We start from the raw sequence: 25,416 nt of genomic DNA on the forward strand, positions 1-25,416 counted from the left end.
ACATAAAATAATACCGTCAGCCCCATTTGCCCTTGTTTTCCTTCTGTTCCAGGAATCCCAGGTTCGCCTTTCTCACCAATGATCGTTTTTGGCATTATAAAAGTTGATATTAAGTCGGTCACGTTACAAGTACAAGTCGCTGGTTCACCTTTTGGCCCTGGTGGTCCTTGAAATTGGGTTATTGGCCAATCCTATGGAAAAATCGAAAAGTTTGATTTATATGAATATCAATCGAAGATGATTCTATAAATAAGATCAATTACACATCTAAACAATAATAACGATTCATACACTACTGGAAAAAATTAAGGGATCAAAAAAAAATTCCAAATTTTTCGGTAGTTTTCAACAGGCCGTAACTTTGAGAGAAATGGTCGTACAGGAAATAAAAAAAAAGGAAATTGTAGCTCCAAGTGTCTAGTTTTTGGATTAGAACTTCAAAATTTTGTAGCCTCCGCGGTTTCTGAGTAATCGTAGAAAAACCAGCAACAAAAAAATTCTCAAAATTTTTTTAGTTTTTTTTTTGGTCTACGGGCGTGGAAAAAATTTTTTTAGCTTAACCACCATAAAGATCGGATACTTTGTTCATTTAGCTTTAATTTCTTTTTTTAAACACCCCGATACGTCCACTCCTCGCTGAGATATCGGTCTTTAAATGGAAAAGGATCTTTTTGTCTTTGATTATCGATATCTCAGCAACCAATGATCGCACAGAAAGTTAAAGGTGGGTTTCAAGAACTTGAATGAATTCCCCTTAACGACTGTCCATTGTTTTTTCGAAAAAAAATTTTTTCTTTCCGTCACATGAATTTGAAAATGCAACAAAAAAAGGGCTTTTAGTGGTTTTTTGGAAAATCAAGCGCTGGATCGAAAATATTGAGGAAACCACTAATGTTAAGTGTGCCTTTTACAGTTCAATATGTCCACAAAAACACTACAAAGAATCAAATTAATCCAGCCAGCCGTTTTTTTGTTTCACTTGATCGAATTTTTGAAAAAATTAAAGGATCACGTTTTTGCTCTGAAAAGCTCATAATTTTTAAAAATGAGAAAAAAATTGTTTTTTCGAGCTTTTTCCACATTTTTGTTCCAGAAAGTGCTTAAATTGAAAAAAAAAAATTAAAAAAAAATTTTTTTGAAATTTTTTCTCTTGAAAATTTTAAGAAAACAATTACCGCCGGTATTAGCGTTATCCAAAGCGTACCACGTGGAGGTCGCGCGGTCGGATTTACGTTTCTCTCTCTCTCTCTCTCTCTCTCTCTCTCTCTCTCTCTCTCTCTCTCTCTCTCTCTCTCTCTCTCTCTCTCTCTCTCTCTCTCTCTCTCTCTCTCTCTCTCTCTCTCTCTCTCTCTCTCTCTCTCTCTCTCTCTCTCTCTCTCTCTCTCTCTCTCTCTCTCTCTCTCTCTCTCTCTCTCTCTCTCTCTCTCTCTCTCTCTGTGTGTGTGTGTGTGTGTGTGTGTGTGTGTGTGTGTGTGTGTGTGTGTGTGTGTGTGTGTGTGTGTGTGTGTGTGTGTGTGTGTGTGTGTGTGTGTGTGTGTGTGTGTGTGTGTGTGTGTGTGTGTGTGTGTGTGTGTGTGTGTGTGTGTGTGTGTGTGTGTGTGTGTGTGTGTGTGTGTGTGTGTGTGTGTGTGTGTGTGTGTGTGTGTGTGTGTGTGTGTGTGTGTGTGTGTGTGTGTGTGTGTGTGTGTGTGTGTGTGTGTGTGTGTGTGTGTGTGTGTGTGTGTGTGTGTGTGTGTGTGTGTGTGTGTGTGTGTGTGTGTGTGTGTGTGTGTGAGGTATTTCAGGAGAATTGAGACCCGGTGGCTCGTCAGTTCCACCGTATTTAATGACTCCAAACTCATTCTCTGAAGGTTTTTGTTGGTTCAATACCGGGTATTACCACCCCTGTTTTCAATAACGGCTCTCAAACGTTCAGCCATGTTTATGCAGACGGTAATTTGAGGCTGCGGAATGGTATTCTAAATGTGCTGAAGCGCGCGCTCCAAAGCAGCTAAGTTCTGCAAATTTGGATACTCTCTGCGCAACCGACGGCCCATTATGTCCCAAACGTGCTCTATGGGGTTGAGATCTGGACTCATTGCTGGGTGTCGCAACAATGTGATGTCATGCCGCTCAAAGAAGCGCCGGGTGATGTTGGCTGTGTGTGGACGTGTATTATCTTGCATCAATATGAACGACCTCAGATGTTGTCGTCTGCGCAGAACAATGGGCCTTAAAATTTGGTCGATGTAACGTCTAGCTGTCAAATTTTCGCGTACAATTACCGAAGGTGTTCTCCAATTTCGTGAAACGCCGCCCCACACCATAACTGATCCACCGCCGTAGGCAACGACTGGACGGACAAAGTTCTGGCGAAAACGTTCTCCACGACGGCGCCAAACGAGAGGACATCGATCGTTGCCATACAGATTAAAACGAGACTCATCAGTGAATAAAACATTTGTCCATTCCCTCAAGTTCCAATTTCGATGATCGTAAGCATACGCTAAACGAGCTCGACGATGTTTTGCTGTCAACAGGGGTACACGATTAGGATGTCGTGCGTGTAACCCAGTTTCACGAAGACGGTTGATGATTGTTCGAGAGCAAATGTTTCGCACTTGATGCCGTCGTCGCTGTTGCTGTTGTTGTTGCTGTTGTCTGCGATTGGGGAAGTTTCGAGCGACAATATTCGCATTGACGAAAGGTTGTCGTCGAACTTCTCTAACAATTGTTCGATCATCGCGGGCATTAGTGACTCGATGGCGACCTTGTCCGGGGCGACGATGATAATGATTCGTCTCTTGGTATCTGGTATAAGCTCGAGATACGACAGATTGACTTACACCCATCCGGATAGCAACTGCATGTTGAGTGTAACCTTCGTCGATAAGAGTCACTAACCGAGCGACTTCCACCTCCGATAAATGTCTAACCATGATTAAGAATCAAAAGTCAGAAATTTTCAATTTTGACCAAAAAAATTAAAAAAATTTTTTTAGCGCAGAGGGATTAGTTTTGAAAAAAACTGTTGAATGAAGCGATTTGCTAAGGATTCACAAAAAGAAAAAAAAAAAACTCCGAAAAGCGTATGAAAAAATCGAAATTCGATTGGGGGTATTAACTTTTTTATTAATTTAATTAAAAGGAGATCAGTAGAATCAAGGAATGCAGCGGTGGAAAGGTGATAAAAATCATTGGGCGATGGTTTTTGAGTTTCCTTAACTTGTTAAAAAAATTTTTCAAAAAAATTATTTTTTTAAAATTTTTTTCGAAAAAATTATTTTTTTGAAAATTTTTTTTTTTTTTTTTTTTTTGAAAATTTAAGCACTTTTTGGAACGAAAATGTGGAAAAAGCTCGAAAAAACCATTTTTTTCTCATTTTTAAAAATTATGAGCTTTTCAGAGCAAAAACGTGATCCTTTAATTTTTTCAAAAATTCGATCAAGTGAAACAAAAAAACGGCTGGCTGGATTAATTTGATTCTTTGTAGGGTTCTTGTGGACATATTGAACTGTAAAAGGCACACTTAACATTAGTGGTTTCCTCAATATTTTCGATCCAGCGCTTGATTGTCCAAAAACCACTAAAAGCCCTTTTTTGTTGCATTTTCAAATTCATGTGACGGAAAGAAAAAATTTTTTTCGAAAAAACAATGGACAGTCGTTAAGGGAATTCATTCAAGTTCTTGAAAACCACCTTTAACTTTCTGTGCGATCATTGGTTGCTGAGATATCGATAATCAAAGACAAAAAGATCCTTTTCCATTTGAAGACCGATATCTCAGCGAGGAGTGGACGTATCGGGGTGTTTAAAAAAAGAAATTAAAGCTAAATGAACAAAGTATCCGATCTTTATGGTGGTTAAGCTAAAAAAATTTTTTCCACGCCCGTAGACCAAAAAAAAAAAACAAAAAATTTTGAGAATTTTTTTGTTGCTGGTTTTTCTACGATTACTCAGAAACCGCGGAGGCTACAAAATTTTGAAGTTCTAATCCAAAAACTAGACACTTGGAGCTACAATTTCCTTTTTTTTTATTTCCTGTACGACTATTTCTCTCAAAGTTACGGCCTGTTGAAAACTACCGAAAAATTTGGAATTTTTTTTTGATCCCTTAATTTTTTCCAGTAGTGTATATACAGGGTGTCTCTGAAGTGGCGGGAGTAATTGTTGGGGTCGATAGAGAAAAAAATACTGAATCGAAAGTTCCTGAGCCAAAAATTTTTTTGGGCCATAGAATTTGAGTTATGAATTAAAAACGATAGCCAATCAGAAGCGCGCTATTCGAGAAATGAAAATGAGCGGGGAAGTAGAGGAGACGCGAGAGTGAGATGCTGCAATAGCAGCTTACTCGCTCACACAAAGCCGAGCATGAGAGGGGATTGTGACGCTATGAGCCGAGTACGTAAGTGTGAATGAGTGGATGTATGAGGTCGCAAGCGGACGGCTTAATGTATGAGTGTGTGTCCGTGTATCGCAGCATTATTGGAGGCGTTGTAACGCTGAATTAAAGCTAACCGGGTACTCTAAGACAGAGGAAAAATTTTAATTTTTATTTTTATTCGAAAAAATTTAATAAAAAAATAAAAAGGCCCAAGATTTAACCAGACCCACAGAATTTACGGAGAGTAAATTTTTAATTCTCATTTATTTTGCTGGGGATTATTTTCAAATACAAAAAAAAAAAAAAGGCTAAGATTCAACTGGAATCCAAAAAGAGATGGATGAAAAAATTTTATTTTTTATTTTTAATCAGCAAAATTATTTTTCTTTAAAAAAGAGCCCAATCTCGACTGGAGCAAGAAAAAATGATTGAAAATTTTTTATTATTAATTTTCAATCAACAAAATTATTATAAAAAATAAATGGGCCCAAGTCTCAACCGGACCCAAACAAACGGATAAAAATTTTTATTACTTACTTAATTTGGTGGAAATTATTTTTAAAAACGAAAAAATGCCCAAGACTCGATCGGATCCAAAAAAATAATTAAAAGAATTTTTTCCTTATTTTCAATCACCAAAATCATGTTTCTTCAAAAAAGGCCCAATCTCAACCGGACTAGAAGAAACTGATTGAAAAATTTTATTTTTATTATTAATCGAGAAAATTATTTTGAAAAAAAAATAGGGCCCAGAATCAACCGGACAAACAATGGACTTGAGTTCAATTTTTTTCTTAATTTATAATTTCACATTCTACCTGTTAATTCACCGATAGATAATTCTAATAAAAATATCAAAATTATTCGGACTTGAGTTCAATTTTTTCTTAATTTATAATTTGACACTCTACCTGTTAATTCACTGATAGATAATTCTAATAAAAATATCAAAATTATTCGGACTTGAGTTCAATTTTTTTCTTAATTTATAATTTGACATTCTACCTGTTAATTCACTGATAGATAATTCTATTAAAAATATCAAAATTATTCGGACTTGAGTTCAATTTTTTTTTAATTTATCATTTGACATTTCGCTTGTTGATTAAGTGATTAATAATTTTAATAATAATATCAAAATTATCAGGACTCGAGAGCGATTTTTTTAGTATATTTTTTTACATTTTACCTGTCAATTAACTGATAAATAATTTCAATTAAAATATCAAAATTATTCGGACTTGAGTTCAATTTTTTTTTTTAATTTATTAGTTGACATTTTACCTGTTAATTAACTGATAAATAATTTTAATAAAAATATCAAAATTATCAGGACTCGAGAGCGATTTTTTTTTTCAATTCCTTATTTGACATTTTACCTGTCAATTAATTAAAAAATAATTTTAATTAAAATATCAAAATTATTGGGACTTGAGTTCAATGTTTGTTTTAATTTATTTTTTGACATTTTACCTGACGATTAATTGAAAAATTATTTTACAGAATAATTCCCAGCAAAATAAATGAGAAATGAAAGTTTTCCATCCGTTTGGTTGGGTCCGGTTGAGTCTTGGGCAATTCCTTCTGTTTTCAAAAATTATTCCGAGCATAAGAAATGTTATGTAAAACAATTTTTTCTTTAAATAATTTTTAGAAATAATTTCTTTTTATTTTTCCATTAAAAACCGACATAATTTTTCCTTCGTCTGTAGATTAGATAATAAGATATATAGGGCCCATGTCCCTTACTCAGGTACTTAGTCTAAGACCTCAATGCATTTAAGACTTCAAAAACCTAAGTAAACAGATAAATGGGAGTTTTATTATACAAGAAAAAAACTAAATAAAAAAACATTTAGAAGATAATATCCGAAATTTTCAAGGACATTCTTAAATGCATTGTGGCATTTGAACTTAGACTGGGAAATATTTTTTTTTCTCATTAAAAACTCATAAAAAAAAACCCCCATTAAAAACTCATAAGAATAAAATAGTTTTACTGCCTAGACATATAATAAAAACTAATAATTTAAGTTTACAAATAAACTAAGAAATTTATTTAAAACACGCGTTGAATTAAATAATAAAATAGGCAAATACTGACTCAATATAAATAGTCTAGTTATCAATTATAATATAAAACAAGTTTTAAATGCTAACATATGTAAATGAACAAATCAAAATTATTAATTAAATCTTAATAGGGATTGATAAAAAATTTAATATCAGTTAATTGTTCGATTAAATTATTTAAATATTAACTAAGTTTAATAAATAAAGTCTAATATTTAAAGTTCTAAAATAACGTAATGTACATTAACATTGGGGTCTCTAATGCATTTAGTGTGTGTGTATAGATGCGCCTATACACTATCACAGATGTATAGTACGTAACCTGTGACCTGTACTTGTACGCCAGTATACTGGGTAGACCGCCCTCGCAACATTTTCCGACGCCTCCGAAGAGAGGGAAAGCCCCGAAACTCGAATGTTAATTGGACATTGAGTTCTCCCTCCAATTAACATTCAAGGGACCACAAAAATCTTAGACCCGGAAAACTGCTGGGTGTTCCGTCTCTTCGTGCTTTGGCCGTCCTAGTGGTAACATCGCCTAAGTTTTAATAAGTCTTAACCGACCACGCGTTAATTTATCATATCGAAACTTAAAACATTGTAAAAGAAAGTAAAATAAAGTAAAATAAAATCGTAGAGGAAACCAAATAAAATTAAATTAGATCGACAAGGCTCATCAACCTTATCAGGTATATTCTGAATTATTCAATATTTGTAGATTTGATATCATTGTAGAATCGTTATATGAAAGGAAACATTTATAGTTGATCACTGTGTAATAGCTATAATAATTGTAATAATTTTAATTCAACTAAAATTATAAATTTTCATTTATTTAATATTTGTGGACTTGACATATGAAAGAAAACATTAATAGTTGATCACTGTGTAATAGCTATAATAATTGTAATAACTTTAATTTAACTAAGATTATAAATTTTCATCTACTTAAAATATATATTAAAATTATTCAACGTCCAATTTATTCAAAAAACCTATTCTCAATAAATAAAACCTCAGAATTCCCGGTCTATTAGCCTAACACGCTAGGACCAAATATCTTACATTTAATAAAAAATCAAATAATTTTTACATAACAGAAATAAGTAATAAAAATTTTCTATCTGTTCGTTTTGGTCCGGTTGAGTCTGGGGCCTATTTTCTTTTTTGAAATAATTTTGTCAATTAATAATTGATAATAAATTTTTTCAATCAGTTTTTTATCGTCTTGTCAAGATTAGGCTGATTTTTGTTCAATAAATTTTTGTTTGTTATTGAAAAGAGAAAATAAATTTTTTTGCATTCTTCTATTCTTGGCTCTGGTCGAGTCTTGGGCATTTTTTTCGTTTTTAAAAATAATTCCTAGCAAAATGAATGGGAAATAAAAGTTTTCGATCCGTTTGTTTGGGTCCGATTGAGTCTGGGGCCTATTAATTTTTTTAAGAATAATGTTGTTAATTAATAATTGATAATAAATTTTTTCAATCAGTTATTCGAAGTCTGTTTGAGATTGGGCCTTTCTTTTCAAGGAAAATTAATCTTGGTGATCAAGTAATAAAAATTTCTATCCGTTTATTTGGGTCCTGCTGCGTCTTGGGTCTATTTTTTTTTCTTAATAATTTAGTTAATTAATATTTAGAAATAAAATTTTTCGATTTATCTTTTTCGGGTCCGGTCGAGTCTTGGGCAATTTTTTTGTTTCGAAAAATAATTCCCAACAAAAAAACAGGAATAAAAGTTTTCTTTCCGTTTGTTTGGGTCCAGTTAAGTCTGGGGCCTATTTTCTTTTTTAAAAATTTTGTTGATTAAAAATTCATTATAAAACTTTTCAATTATTTTTTCTTGCTCCAGTCGAGATCAGGCCCTTTTTCAAAGGAAAATAATTTTGCTGATTAAAAATAGAAAAACAAAGATTTTCAATTTATTTTATTTCGGGTCTGGTCGAGTCTAGGGCATTTTTATCGTTTTCAAAAATAATTTCCTGCAAAATAAATAAGTAATAAAAATTATTTATCCGTTTGTTTGGGTCCAGTTGAGTCTAGGGCCTCATTTGTTTTTTTAATTAGTTTTGATGATCAACAATAAAAATAAAATTTTTGGATCATTTTTTCTGGGTCCGGTCGAAATTGAGCCTTTTATTATAAAAAAGTTAATTATGATGATTAAAAATGAATAGTAAAATTCTTTTATTCATCTCCCTTTCGGTCTGATGGAGTCTTGGGCATTTTTTCGTTTTTAAAGATAATGTCCAGCAAATTAAGTAAGTAATAAAAATTTTCTATCCGTTTGTTTAAGTCCGGTTAAGTCTGTGGCTTATTTTCTTTTTTAAATAATATTTGATTAATAATAAAAAATAAAATTTTTTAATTAGTTTCTCTTAGTCTGTTTGAGATTGGGCCTTGTTTCGAAAAGAAATTAATTTGGCTGATTGAAAATGAAAACAAAATTTTTCAATTTATTTTTTTTTTTTTGGGTCCGGTCGAGTCTTGGGCGATTTTCTTCGTTTTTAAAATAATTCCCATCAAAATAAATAAGTAATTAAAACTATCTATCTGTTTGTTTGGGTCCGGTTGAGTCTGCGGACTATTTTTTTTTAAATAATTTTGTTGATTGAAAATTAATAATAAAATTTTTTAATCATTTTTTTGCTCCAGTCGAGATTGGGCCTTTTTTAAAAGAAACAATTTTGCTGATTGAAAATAAGGAAAAAATTTTTGTACTGTTATTTTTTTGGATCCGATCGAGTCTTGGGCATTTTTTCGTTTTTAAAGATAATTTCCAGCAAATTAAGTAAGTAATAAAAATTTTTATCCGTTTGTTTGGGTCCGGTTGAGACTTGGGCCCATTTATTTTTTTATAATAATTTTGTTGATTGAAAATTAATAATAAAATTTTTCAATCATTTTTTCTTGCTCCAGTCGAGATTGGGCTCTTTTTTAAAGAAAAATAATTTTGCTGATTAAAAATAAAAAATAAAATTTTTTCATCCATCTCTTTTTGGATTCCAGTTGAATCTTAGCCTTTTTTTTTTTTGTATTTGAAAATAATCCCCAGCAAAATAAATGAGAATTAAAAATTTACTCTCCGTAAATTCTGTGGGTCTGGTTAAATCTTGGGCCTTTTTATTTTTTTATTAAATTTTTTCGAATAAAAATAAAAATTAAAATTTTTCCTCTGTCTTAGAGTACCCGGTTAGCTTTAATTCAGCGTTACAACGCCTCCAATAATGCTGCGATACACGGACACACACTCATACATTAAGCCGTCCGCTTGCGACCTCATACATCCACTCATTCACACTTACGTACTCGGCTCATAGCGTCACAATCCCCTCTCATGCTCGGCTTTGTGTGAGCGAGTAAGCTGCTATTGCAGCATCTCACTCTCGCGTCTCCTCTACTTCCCCGCTCATTTTCATTTCTCGAATAGCGCGCTTCTGATTGGCTATCGTTTTTAATTCATAACTCAAATTCTATGGCCCAAAAAAATTTTTGGCTCAGGAACTTTCGATTCAGTATTTTTTTCTCTATCGACCCCAACAATTACTCCCGCCACTTCAGAGACACCCTGTATATTAGGGTGGTCCTTATGTTGGGTTTTTTGAAATTTTTTTTCACGATAGTTCAAAATCGGTTCAAAATCTATAAAAAAAAAATCATGCCAAGTTATAGCTCTTAATTTTAATATTAACCCGCGCCCCCCGACGGTCAAAGTTTTAAAGGAAAATAACATGGGAAAAGTTATAATTTTACTTTGGAATTTTTTACGTCATAAACTAACCAACAAATCACATCAAAAAATATTTTTTCTAATGCAAAATTTAACGGTCTAAAAAAAAGGTCTCTTATCATTTTTTGATAATTCTAACGGTTTTGAAGTTTTTCGAGGTCTCAATTGAAACTATAATCTTTTTCATAGTTTTTTCTGGTCATTTAATAATTCAACAATCATAGACGGGTTATTATTCATATTAGATTACTTTTTTTACTTATGCATGTAATTTTGAACTATAATTTACGTGAAAAGTATTAATCAATTAAAGAAGTGTATTATTAATATTTTAATGAATCGAAAATGTACAAACATTACCATTTTTATTTTTAAGTACAGATACTTTCATGAAGTTTTTACATTAGTTTTTTTAAGTGCGTCAGGAAACATTTGACGATGATCTTTAACCAATTGTAACACGTATTGCATTTGTTTTTCATCCTTAGTATAACGATTACAAAAATCTTGCACTAGTTTAACTCCTCTTTCAGCACAGTCATTCACAACCGATAGTTTTTAGCGAATCGTAATGCAGTTTTATAGTGTTCATTATGAGCCCATTCAGAAGGATGAATCTTTAAAAATTCTGTTTGTAACTCGAATCTATTGAAAAAATTGATCGATTCTGCAGTTACGAAAAAGTCAATATCATTATATAATAATTCAGTTATGCTCTTAGTTTGAAAGCGTTTAACACTACATTTTTCACTAGTATAATCCAAGTCTTCTTCCGGAATATCATCAATTACAATTGTTTCTTCTTCTTTACGCAGCTTAGCGACAATTTTTAATTTTGTTTCTTGTGAAACTTCCTCATCAAAAATAGCCATGATTGCTAATTCTGGTGATAAATACCACAAGTGATTCAGAAATCTACTAATTGCCATAGTAGCAAGATTACTGTTGATTTCCTTAAAGTTGTTGAGTTCTTTTATAAACTGTAGATCATGGTACGGAGCTTTGACACTATTTGACGACGAAAACCAAGCTTCTACATAAACCATTGTCACAAAAACACATATTTGCCGTAGTTTATTATCTTCACCTTTTTTCAATGACAATTGTTCCCGAAGCATGTACATTTTCAATATATAAATAGCTTTTGCCATCCATCGTGCATGGTGACAAGCTCCTGTCTTACGAAAACTAAATTTTTCGGGGATGACACCGATAAAAACTAAAGTAAGCTCTAATAACTCTTTGTAATCATCACGAGGCAGTTGTGATGCAAGAGTTTCAGTCGCAAAAGTTCTAATAGATTCAATTTTTTCATTTGTCAAGATATTATCATTTTTCGGATCATCTAAACCTGTTTTGTAACTGAGTTTATTTAAATCTCCCCATTGCTTTTGGAATCGGATAAAAAGTGGAACATTAGGACCAACAGTATTTGGAAAAACAGCTTCGAAGACATATCTTAGGACTATTTCAAATATATAATGCCTACATGGAAGATACAACAAATCTCTTTCTAACAATTTTTCCAGTAATGCAGCAGCACCATTACGAAGGCCTAAATTTGAAGGAGTAGTGTCACAGCATATTGCTTTTACAGATATGTCGAATCCCCAGTCACATAATATCTTATGAACTACAGAAGCTTGTGCCATTCCAGTTCCATCTTCATTCGTTGGTACACCTAACATAATTTCTTTACTTTCTGAAGTAATTATTACAGGCAATCGATGAACAGTTTCTGTATTTAACAAATTAGGTAATAATTTTCCATCCCAATGTACAACAATAGATGATAACTTTAAGTCTTGGAAATGTTTTTTTATTTCTATTGATTTTGACTCTCGCATAGTAAGCCGACATCGGCGAATAGATGATCGATTGACAATAATGGAATTAATATCCACTTCTAATAATTTTAAATCGATAAGCGACTGACAAATAGCTGTAGTTATAAACACAGCATCTCTGTCGCTTACTTTACAACGGTCAAAAGTAGCTACAACTCTTTCGTTGAGAATATTGTGAGTTCCTCTTATATTTCTTGATTTAAATTGGCCGGCAGTAGTTGAAATGTATACTTCTCCACTAGAGACTGATTGAGCACTTCCTTGGCTTGATAAGAGTTCAACGTTTTTGTCTACAAAAAGGATAATGATAAGACAAAAATATCTTCACTATAAAATAATAAAATATCAATGAGTAAGTTGATTATTATAATTTACCAAATAATGATTTTTCTTTTTCACTTTCCAATTTTCGTTTTTCGAAATCCAATTGTTTCTCTAATTTTTTAACACCAATTTCATCGTCATCGTATTTCGTCTTAATATTTGCAATAAAACCAATTCGTTCATCTGATCTCTGATTATTCAAGAATTCTTTGGAATTTTCATCAACCATTTCAAATACATTTGACGGTGCGATGTCAAATAATTTTTTTAATGAACAGGAAAATTCATTTTGTTTTTTCACAGCAACTTCACTCCGATTTCTATGTTTAAGAAGTATGCGCCACTCATCATACAGTTTTTTCAACTTATCTCGACATCTTTGCACATCTTGAACGGGAATTCGAGCTTTCTTCCAAAACACAATAATTTCATCAATCACTGCAGCAACACTATCTGTGATAGTATTATTTAAAATACGTGTATAAAAAAATAACACTTTCAAAGCTTGCAATTTCGATGGTAATTTGTTACCTACGATTTGAACGTCAACATCACCAATCAAAAAAATGTTTTGACGTAAACGTGATAACTCCATATTTAACTGATTACTTAAATATCGGATAAATGAACTCTCAAAAATTTATTTATATATCAAAAAGGCATCAGTACTAGTAATTGAACGATTTTGATCAAGCTGAGAAATAAATGTAGGTTATGAGTAATCTGAGAATTAGTTTTAGTGTTAGAAATTGAAGTAAAATCTAATAGATGGCGGCATGATCGGTTTCTAAAATGTTTTTAACCAGAAATCAAAATTTGAAATTGGAGTTTGTTGATATTTGTACCAATAACAATAAAAATCGAGACAATAGGTCCCGAATTTCTTTTGTATCCAAAAAAAGTTGAAAATCTTTAAAATGTTCGACAGTTCAGGCTAAAAGAATGAATTGGTGTTACTATTATTCCAAAGTTACAGTTACTTTGAAAATTTTCTAAACAAATAAATCCAATGAGATTATAAAGAATAACCGGTTCATGATTTATGAACTATTAAATGACCAAAAAAACAGAAAAAACTATGAAAAAGATTATAGTTTCAATTGAGACCTCGAATAACTTCAAAACCGTTAGAATTATCAAAAAATGATAAGAGACCTTTTTTTTAGACCGTTAAATTTTGCATTAGAAAAAATATTTTTTGATGTGATTTGTTGGTTAGTTTATGACGTAAAAAATTCCAAAGTAAAATTATAACTTTTCCCATGTTATTTTCCTTTAAAACTTTGACCGTCGGGGGCGCGGGTTAATATTAAAATTAAGAGCTATAACTTGGCATGATTTTTTTTTTATAGATTTTGAACCGATTTTGAACTATCGTGAAAAAAATTTCAAAAAACCCAACATAAGGACCACCTAATATATATATATATATATATATATATATATATATATATATATATATATATATATATATATATATAAATATATATATATATATATATATATTGAGACAATGCAAATTGTCATTTTCTGCTCAGCTTTCAACTGACTGTCTGAAAACCCTCGTTGTGTCAATTTTCTTAATTTTTGGCGGTAGAGTCTCGAAAAAGAGTGGGGATAAATGGCCCATGCGACAACACCGAAAATATTGGTGAGACTTCGATCCAACCCCAAACTTGCAATCACGCTAATTTCCTAACTCTCTATACCACTATTTATTAATTACTAATTAAGCAAATTATAACATTTTATTTTATATATTCTAAAAGTTCATTGCTGTTTAATTTAGGTTCTACTATTATAATTAATAATTCAAGCATTTATTACATTCGAGAAATGATAAGTAAATCATGAGTGTGGAATAAAATAATTATTTTGTTATAAATCGTATATCATCATTGCTATGAATTTACCTATGTACTAAGATTATTTCACCTACACATTGTTTGGAGGACGAATACTATTAAGGAATAAACTGATACCTCACGGGCTGCTGTATTAATCAGGATCTTGTAAAACTATCATTTCTATATATTGTAAGTAATCAAAGAATATTTACTGGCACACGTGAGACTTCCTATCAAACTACATACTCTTTCTATAACGTTCTATTCATCCTAAATATCTAAAAAATAAATACGTCATCCGTAAGGAAGCGGATTTCTGAGAACTGGTGGTCCTAATAAATAAATTTAGAGAATCAATTGACTAAATTCTTATCCGCAAGGTTTTGGTGAATTGATAAGTGAATTTTTATATAGAGAAAATTTGTTTCATCTCAATGGCGCTCGAACAGGGACCCAGCTCTCGTGCGGGTGACGTATTTCGTGCAGACATTGATATAAAATCAATTAAAATTAATTAGTCCCTCAAATTTGTGAATTGTTTGATAAAATTCCTATTCATTTAGAAAATCTGCAAAGGAAAAATAATTAATCATATAAAATCTATCGAAAAATTATTTTATTTCAGTAATTTGAAAATTATTTAATCTCATGAAAAATTGGGCATTATGCCAATAATCCTGTAAAGATAAAAACTCTCACGTCTTCATGAGTTATCATTCACTAATTTATTAATTATTTATTAGTCATCATTTATAAAATTGTAAAATAATCCTAATTATTTATATATTGTGTGTATAATTTATTAATATTGTCGTTGTTAAATGGGCTGCGACGTACTCTCAGAATAATTGCTTTAGTTCATAATATTCAATGAAATAAATAATTATTTATTTTGTGTGCCGGGTCGTATGCCTTAGATCTATTATTTGCACTACAGTATAGAGGATTATAGCATGAACATAGAATCGATGCCTGCATATACGGGTCTATTGCGCTAAGTACTCAACGTTACCATCATTTCTAAGAATCAATCAGTCTACAATACTTATTTATTTCATTAAAATTACTTTATTTTATTTTATTATCCCCTAAGTTTTCGGAAAGAAAGTCTTTACTACGTATTTCGAAAATGTAAGCTAGTAGTTGAGAGCCACATCACCTAAATAAAACCATTTATTACTTTCTCAAAAAAAAAAAATTAAAAATTTTTATCTCATTTATTTTGCTTCATAGAATAAAACTATTAATTATTTAATATCACAAATAGCAATTTAGAAAATTAATTCTAGAAATTTATTTTGATAATTAAATAAAACTAACAAATCAATAATAATAAAAATAAAATTAATCAAAATGATTCAGCGGACTCCACCAATACGTCCGCCTGTACCCGTCACTAGCACATCAAACGCGATTGAACAGAATAATTTTGACCCTTTATATCCGATACACCCCCTTCCTGCAAATGACGACTTATTACATCTAGAAAATTCCCAAAGTCGCGTCATGAACAGTACTGCTAACCCAGCAGTCGACCCCGGCAGCGTTTCCGCAGCCCACGTAAGTGGTGTTCAATCTTTAGTTGAATCTGAATCGGCAAACAGTTCCACACAAGTATTGCACGGAGTCATTCAACAACTTCGCACTAAAATTCAAGCTATGCGAACAGCGCAACAAGGCTTGCCACCAACATATACAAGTACCGCGTCACATATAAATACCGTCCCGCTAAACAGTAATGTTGCTCTAGATTCATTCGAGAATAATTTAACTTTTTACCCCCGTGAATTGTTTCCAGTGCCGAACACGCAACCAGCACCCCAGTCTCTTCCACCGGGTATACCACTATACTTCTATCCCCCGCCTCAGGCGTTCAGCGCTGCTCGTTTATCATACGCGCCGTCACCAGTTCCACCACCACGACCAACATTACCTCCACACAGTACAGTCCTACCGGCACAGACTATGTCAGCCCCGCCACAGAGGCCACCGGCATACTTCTATACCCCGGTCCCACACGTACTTCAACAGAACACGTTACCGTACCAACACACTTACATCGCTCCTAGACACTCTACAGCGCCTGTCCCCACACAGTCGTGGCAGAGTACTAACACAACGTTACGACCCAACGATATATGCCGTACAGCTAAGTCTTGGAATATCACTTTCCCACCACGTGATGCGTCAGTCAAATTAAATGCAAAGAAGTTCCTCACGGTAATGGAACAACGCATGGATAGTAATGACATCCCCATTGACTATTTCAGATCAGTAATCACTACCACCTTAACTGGCCATATTTTAGAATGGTATTACCAAAATGAACATTTATTCATTAATTGGCAAACCTTCAAGGAACATTTCAAAATTTGGTAAACACATCATTGAGATGAGGCACTGTTACAAGAGATTTTCTCTTTACAGCAGGGTGATAAAGAGTTAGGAATAGCTTTTATCAATCGCATGCAGTGTTTTTTTGCTCAATTAGAGGAACCCCTTCCAGAAAATAGACAAGTTTGGATTATAATTCAAAAATTTAATTTTCAATTCTTATCTAAATTTGCTGAAGAGCCCATTAACACCTATTCTATAAGCGCATTAGTGCATGGCAATCGGTAATAGACGCAGGACGACGTAATCGGACTGAACCAACAGCTAACAATAAATCAAAAAATCCGTCCAGTAATAATACTTCGAAATCACGTACTAAAATAAACGCTGTTACCGACTTCGACCCACTGACTCTAGATAATTCCGATACAGTCACGAAAAATGACGAACGGACCATACTTGACGTTATTACTAGTACACCAAACCCTTATTATTCTCCAAAAAAGGATTCTGCTAACCCTACTGCACTTATGACTGCAGATCTGCAAGCCATAGTGCAAGTTATTATGGAAAAACTCCAACCAATTTCTAATAATGCTACGTCGTCGACTACTTGTGGCTGTTGCAGACGTATAGGACATATTGCAGAAAATTGTTGTGGCCGAACCACCAACGAGATTCGCGCTAGAGCAGGCTTACCACCTTTCGAACGAAACAAAAATCCAAAAAACGAGTAGGTGCCCTGGTGGCTCCCTCTACCCCAACCAGGGCTAACATATCTACAGTAGAGCAAACTAATATCACTGAAGAGACGATACAAGCAGTCATGATACCAAATTCTCCTACTCACACCTTGCAGGACCCCATAATAAACGACATAGAACCACAAACTTTAACATTATCGGAACAAATCACGAGTCCTTTAAATTTAAACCTTTCCGATTCAGAATATGAAGATTACGAAGACGATTCGGAATTAGAAATATTAGATGATAATCCCGACCTTAAAGTAAAATCAGACTATAATGGAATAGCAGACTATTTAATGCCCATACACGGCCCAAATTCGAATCAATTTGAAAATGTCACTGGAAATTCACCTCCTACACGAGTAAGCCGAATGCTTGTAAAAGTAACTATCGGGTCTCACCGAATCGAAGCATTACTAGATAGTGGAAGTGAACGGAGTTACATTTCAGCCAAGGCTTACAAGCTCATCCAAGGTAGCGAACTCCAAAAGTTAGGGTCAGACCCCACAAGCACCTTCGGGGTAACTCTCGCTGATTCCGCGTATACTGACACACAAGGCGGCGCACCCCTTCGAATTGAACTTGACGGTTTAGCAATCCTCACCTGGTTGAGTGTACTCCCAGGGCTATTAACACCAATGATTCTTAGCCTAGACTTCTGGCAACGAGCAGATGTTCGAGTTGAGTCTAAAGCAGCCACTTGGCAACTTGGTGACAACTCAGTGAAACATCATTTCCGCTCTAGAGATCATAACACAGACAGACAGTCACTAAACGTACTAACATCATCCCAACGATCTGAATTAAACGATTTCCTTGCGGTAGAATTTTCGAAAAATAAAACTGTTAACTTAGGAGTTACTGACTTAGTCCAACACCGAACCGAAGTAACAGACGATATTCCAGTTCGCTGCAAACCCTACCGACGTAGCCAACCAGTAATGAAAGCACTACACGAAAAAGTTGATCAATTGCTCGAAAAAGGTTATATTCGACCCTCAAATAGTAGTTGGGCATGCTCACCAGTTATGATAGCCAAGAAAAACAACACCTGGCGCATGTGCATAGATTATCGTCCCCTGAATAAAAAGACTCAACAGTCAGCATACCCGTTACCAATTATGCATCGAATTTTGTCCGGTCTTCGTGGAGCTAGAATCATTTCAATCTCAGTGACGCATTTCACCAAGTCGTAGTTTAAGGAAATAGTCGGCACTATACCGCCTTTTGCGTTGACGGCAGAGGCCAGTTCGAGTGGGTTCAGATGCCTTTCGGTTTAATAAAAGCCCCAAGTACTTACTAACCACTCACTGATAAAGTTCTTCTTCTAGTTATGCAAATTCTATATCAAAAAGCAAGACAATACGTTTCCGGTGCCCAAGAAAAAATTTTCGCGTACCTTGATGATTAGATTGTCATTAGTAACACCTTAGAAGAATATCTAATTTATTTACAAGCCGTTTTCGAAGCTTTTCGCCAAGCAGGCCTCAAAATGAATGAGGAGAAAAGCCAGTTTGGAAGATCTGAAGTAAAATTTCTTGGTTTCATAATTAATGAAGAGGGTATGAGTCCTGATCCCGCCCGTCTTGAACCTATCGCGGATTATCCACGGCCTACTAACCGTAAGGAACTGCGCAGGTTTAATGGACTTGTTAGTTGGTACCGTAAACATATTAAAAACGTAGCTCAGTTACAAGGACCCCTTAATAAATTAACTAGTACTCGCGTAGATTGTAAATGGACCGATGTTGAAGAAGAAGCGTTTCAAAAAACTAAAGAAGCTCTATTACAAGCCGCGACATTAGCGTTACCAGAACCTGATCGCCCTTATCGCCTTTACACGGATGCGAGTAATACCGGATTAGGCGCAATATTAACACAGTACGACTCTAGAGAAGATCGCGAACATTTAATCATATGTTTAAGCCGACCTCTTAGTAAAGCCGAGTCAAATTATACAACGACAGAAAAAGAATGTCTTGCTGTCGTTTGGGCCATACGGAAACTTAGAGGCTACGTAGAAGGTCTCTCAGTCACTGTATATACTGACCATTCTGCACTGAAATGGTTATATAGCTTGAAAAATCCCGCAGGTCGGTTAGCCCGATGGGCCATAGATCTTTCGGCTTACAGACTCGAAATTATTCATTATCTTGGAACGCAGAATGAAGCTCCAGACGCACTATCACGCCTTTACGAAGATCCTAGCTTGACAGAAACAGGTTTCTACCACCCTGTACAACCTAAACACTTCAAATCTTTCTTGGTATGACGAAAAAGTTCGTGTAGTACAGAAATTTTCTAACAAATATCCTGAGTGGAAATACGAGAACGACAGATTATATTATTATCGACCCACAGCGACTAAAGAGATTCTAGGTGACATCACTGCTTGGAAAATTGTCCTCACAGAAGCAGAAATCAACCCCCATATCGAAAAATTTCATTGTGATATCCAAGCTGGCCACCTAGGCATCGACAAGACCTACTGGCGCATACGTGAAACACATTACTGGCTCGGCATGTTCCGAGACATAGTTTCTTACGTCAACTCTTGTGAAACTTGCTTAAAGACTAACAGTAATCAAGCCAAGCAGCAAGGTTATATAGGAACCCGACCACCTACTCAACCTTGGACCATTATTTCCATTGATACGATCAACCCTTATACAAAATCATCCTCAGGTCACCAATATGCTCTAGTGATTGAAGATATTTATACTTGTTACCTTGAAATCTTCCCTCTTAGACAACAGACAGGTAAAGAAATCGTGAAACATTTACGCAACGTACTCTGTCACTGGGGGCCCGTACGTCAAATCATTTCTGACAATGGTAAAGAGATTATAAATAAAGACCTTTTAACTCTAATTAAGCAGTATAAAATTCAATTTACACTAACACCGATAGGACACCCGTGTGCGAACCCCGTAGAGCGTTGCAATCGCACCATAAAATCAATGATTGTAGCATTTACTAGCCAAAATCAACGTGACTGGGATTTTCACCTCCCAGACTTAAAACTCGCGTATAATACAGCAGTACATACCGCACTAGGGGTATAACCGTTCTATCTTAACCACGGACGCGATCCACATCAAATATCTGACCCTTATGTTACTGAAGAATTTAACGAAGCTGATACAGCTCTTTGGAAAGCTCGTATCGACCGCATGGACGAATTAAGACACTTTGTTGAACGTTACATGCTTAAACATGGGAACACCTTGGGATCCAGAGCCTCCAAAAGAATATCCAGACAGTAGAAAAGCTTCTATCCTCTTTACAGCACCAACAACTGGCTAATCTACCCAGTTACGACCGAGAAGTAGCCAATAGTGTTGACATTGTAACGTTGCGGAATGCTGGAAGGCCTCACCCCGAATATCTATCGAAGTTTCCTCCGGTTGGATAGCTCGCCGGACCCAGAGTTCGTTTGGAGAATCACACAACTACAGCTAACTTTACTTATTTTAATCTTAAACTATATTAAAGTCATGCTTGTATTTCTATAGGGATTGGGTTTATTCATTAATCAAAATAATTCAAATAAAATAAGATGTTATTTTATTAAACATTAGTAATTAAAGATAAAATAATAAAAATAGGCCATTATAATCTCGCGACTTAGACACACCTTACAAATTGAGATACTACAGTAGTAATAATAATAATCAAATGACAATGAACAATATATACAAGCAATATATATAAAACCTTTATACACGTGTTTATGAGAGACGAGCCGCGACCTCTATACTTGGAACTCACGACGCGTTCCACGATAAACTAACCCCTACTCGATTATAACGGACTTGTACCCTTCCCTCTATCTACAGAGTTAAGCCCTGTAGCCAAAAGAGTCACGGGAAACGTAGGGAATGCCCACGACTTCTCCGCACCCACCTGAGTACTCCGATTGGGAAAGCCAATCCAGGAGATACCCCGCCTAGGTTCTGGTTAAAAGACGCGACAATGGAGATACGTCTGGAAATGCCTCGACGTAATCTCCAGCTACAACACGATAAGGAGGTACTACCTCGGTGAGCGTGATACCGCCCTCCTCAGTAACCTCATCTACTAGGGTGTATATTCAATCGTAGGGAATACCCACGATCGAAATATACACGGACGTTCGGCGGTCAAAAAGAGTGAAGGAATACTGGAGCACAATACCTGTTTCCGTCGATCCACGACACTCTGCCACTGTTAAGCGAGAAACACCACACTCCACAGCTCAAGTTAGAATGACCAAACCGGCCGAAGAAAGCGCTCTTAAGTACTTGGTGAGCCGCTCTGCCTCGGGACGGCGCGAGCTAAATTGCGAAGCCTAGCGGCAGGCAGTGAACTACTTTTTGCTCTCTCTCTAACAGCGGCGCGCGCACGCCAGCTCCAATCCCTACTCTTCTTGATTCTTCTTCTTCCCTTTCGTTCGGTACGCTCGTCTCTCTGGTCGCTCATGGCTCGTCTCTTTATCCTTTTCTCTCTTTTATAAAAATGGATAAGATATATATTTTTTTCTTTACAACATTTAAAATAATAATTAAACTCGGATTAAATAATAGAAAATTACGTGCTCGTCACAACACCATCAATTACCGATTCGATGTTATCGAGCCTAAGATACAACTAATAGGCCAGGAACCTCAGCCAATCGCCGATCATGTTGCTGCAAAGTTTCCAGAACAAGTACCTGAATACCAGACTACGATCTACGACGTTGGAAGTACACCAAACAATAAGGCGATGACACCAGTATTGGCTAGCTACCTGGCATCCGCCTGTGGACCCAACGCAAGGCTGAAAATTCGACGTGAAATATCAAAACCATTTCCAAAAAGCGCTAAGTTTCCACCAGCTCCATTCCTGACTCGCCTGGCAGCACAGAGAGAGCTCCCAGCCGAGCAAGTCTGCGCTCATGTAGCCATGAGCAGTGCGGACACTGCAATCAACACTGGCCTGGGTATTACAACTGGATTGGTACCAAATACACTGCTGAAGACATGGAGAAGTTCTACAAGGCACACTTACGTGCCACGAACAATTAAGTTCACCCTATTATCATTATTCTCATTATATTTCATAATCATTTTCATTACTACAATTTAATAATTATTTTCCATCACCGATTATATTTTCTATCTTAAAATATTATAATCACTCTATTATATATCCACAGTTATTAAGCGTTCAAACGTTCATGTTTAAAAGAAATTATGTATCATACTAATTGTTCTTCATAATAAGATTTTTGTAAACATACTCATACTCATCTCATTCTAAAAACTAAGCCAGTAAAGTCTTCTTTGTTTACAGCAGCAGCAAGCAGAACAGATTGAACTATTTTAACTGTCTAAGAATTTATTTATTTATTTATTATTATAATTGTATTCTATTATCAACTATTAGGTCAACCTTAAAAGGATCGAAGTCCGGAGAGAAGTCTTAATCAATATTTGAGGACGCGAATGATCTTTAGGCGTTGACCTTACGGAAAAATCGATTTTAAAATCTATTCTATTTATTTAATATTCATTTTGTTCACTATTATCATCATCACCTATAGGCGATTACTTGCCATACTTTTATGATGAATATTTTAATCAAACATTCTATAATTAAAAACTTTTTCTACAAAACCTGTTCGGTAGTCGAGGTTTTAGACGGGTAGTTTTGGCTTGGTGGGGAGGATTGAGACAATGCAAATTGTCCTTTTCTGCTCAGCTTTCAACTGACTGTCTGAAAACTCCACTATATATATATAGTCGACAATGTTTTCTGTGAAAAGGAAAAGATAAAAAAAAATATACAACTACGTTCTAAGTTGTAATTGCATGTTTTGGTTTTTTTCTGTGAGAAATCGAACTTTTCAAATTAAATAAATATCGTTTAACTTGAAGTCTGCTGTGGCAGTGGTGATAAACTTATTTATTATTCTTTTTTATTTTTTTTTTAATTCCTAAAGCTTGTCTGTGATTGGTCAATTTACATTTTGAATAACTCAAAAACTATTGAGAATATCGAAAAGCGACTAAGGAACTTTATTCTTAGAATCGTCTCCTCTATTTACAGTTTACTGCTGTGAAGGTCATTCTGAATCACCCAGTATATATACTAGCTGTTACCCGCCCGCTTCGCTGGGCACTTAGAATTGTATTTAGAATTGAATAAAATTGTATTTTTAGATCTAGACTTAAAATTTAATTGGAGTTTTGTTTTGACTTGTACAGATTCTAAATTCCATCCGATTGGCCTGTCCCTTTTATTTATGTGATTGTTCTAGCTAATATTTATTGTAACTGTCAATGTGCAATCTCTATAACATCCCCGAGGCTATCTTCCAAATATGAATAATAATTGACATGAAGAAAAAAATATTCAAATCAGTTGTCCTCGAAAGTCATCCCTGTAATTTCCTGTTTCTCTTAAGATTCTATCAAATTTTATAGCTGTAGAAACTGTAATTGAAGAATACGAATTTTTTGAGAATTATCACTACCGCACTCTTACATTGGGGAAGAATTTCGTAAGATCCTATTCGAGATGATTTCTACATTATAAATAAAAGCTTCCAACAAAACTTCAAGTCCATATTATTTTAAAATAAGAGATTTTTATTGTTAACGTCCCCGCAATCCCTTTTGGGGTTAAAATTTGAGAAAATCCATTCTCAGCTGAACTTGACATTATTTACGAAGTTTCCAACTAAATTTTGAGACTATAAAAGTTATTATTTGGAAATTCAAATTTTACATATTAACACACTTACCCCCGCAATGCCTATCGGAAGTAGAATTTTTTGAAATCTGTTTTGAGATAATCTCCTCGTGAATAATAAAAGATTCGTCCCAAATGTAGAGCTTTTAGAAGCTACATTTTAGAAATTATGATTTTTTATTGTTAACCCACCCCTGCGATCCTTATTAGGGGTGGTTCATCGTAAAACCCACGCTTAGATCATTTCTGTTTCACATACAGAAAAGAGAAAACTTTCACCAAATTTGGCCACAATAGGAGCTATAGTTTGGAAATTGAAAATTATAATAGTTAACACCCACCCCCGCAAACCTCGCTGTAAGGTGAGCTATCGTAAAATTCGTTTGTATATTATGTCTACATCTCTTACAGAAAACTCCTACCCAATTTGGAGCCTATAGAGCTATAGTTTAAAATCGGGAATTTTCCATTGTTAACGCCCCCGCAATCTTTTTCAGGGTGAGATATCGTAAAATTCGTTTATGAATTATTTCTACATCACATATAAAAGATAGCTACCAAATTGGGAGTATGTAGCATCTATAGCTTAGAAAATTAAAATTTTCATTATTAACACCCACCCCCGCAATTCTCATTGGAAGTAAGTTGGTATAAAATCCGTTCTTAGATCTTTTGTACCTCACATATAGCAGATTTTTACTAAATTTGGAGCATATAAGAGCTACACCTCAGAAATTAAAAATTTTCAGCGTTAACACTCACTCCCGCAACTCCCTGTAGTGTAAGCTATGGTCAAATTTGTTCATAAATTATTTTTACATCATTTAAAGAAGATTCCTACCTAATTTGAAGTCGATAGGAGCTATAGCTTGAAAATTAAAAATTTTCATTGTTAATATCCACCCCCGCAACCCCCTGTAGCGGTTAGATATCGTAAGTTTCGTTCTTAGATTATTTATACATCTTGTGTAGAAGAATCCTACTAAATTTGGAGTCGATAGTAGCTATAGTTTTAAAATGAAAATTTTTCATTGTTAACGCCCCTGCAAACCCCTTTGAGAGTGGAATTTCTTAAAATCCGTTCTTAGCTGACCTCTACATGGCAAAAGTAATATTTCTACCAAATTTCAAGTTCCTAGGTCATTGAATTTAATTATTACAAAACAATTTTTAATTTACGTTTAATTATTTAACAAAAAAATGCAAAAAAAATAAATTTATTCAGTCAAATTCGCAAGGTGAAATCTCAGAATTCGATCGGATCAAACAAAAATTGAATCGAAGCAATTATTACAAAAAAAAAACTTAAGTATCGAATTTTTACTGCTCGCATCCAAAATCTCAGTTCGCGGTGGATAGCAGGTGCAGTCGGTAACTACTAGTTACCTCTCGGGACCGCGGGAAACAAAGCTCGAGAGGTAATTCCGAATTTC

General features: G+C 34.5%; 1 protein-coding gene across 15 annotated transcripts in view; it reads right to left on the reverse strand.

Annotated features, from left to right (window-relative positions):
• Mp (collagen XV/XVIII-type protein multiplexin) overlaps positions 1-25,416 on the reverse strand; it is a 622,917-nt gene that overhangs the window by 365,785 nt on the left and 231,716 nt on the right. For all 15 annotated transcript variants that reach the window (XR_012479230.1, XM_074243321.1, XM_074243325.1 and 12 more), the window contains one exon: positions 15-191. Coding sequence is in view for 14 of the 15 variants with exons in the window: in XM_074243321.1 (XP_074099422.1) it covers positions 15-191 (177 nt within the window). In the remaining variant the exon portion in view is untranslated. The remainder of the gene's footprint in view (positions 1-14; positions 192-25,416) is intronic.

The sequence above is a fragment of the Cotesia typhae genome, unplaced genomic scaffold (assembly GCF_013202065.1).
Source record: "Cotesia typhae breed Kobodo isofemale line unplaced genomic scaffold, CoteBio_Ctyphae contig_4, whole genome shotgun sequence".
Lineage (NCBI taxonomy): Eukaryota > Metazoa > Arthropoda > Insecta > Hymenoptera > Braconidae > Cotesia > Cotesia typhae.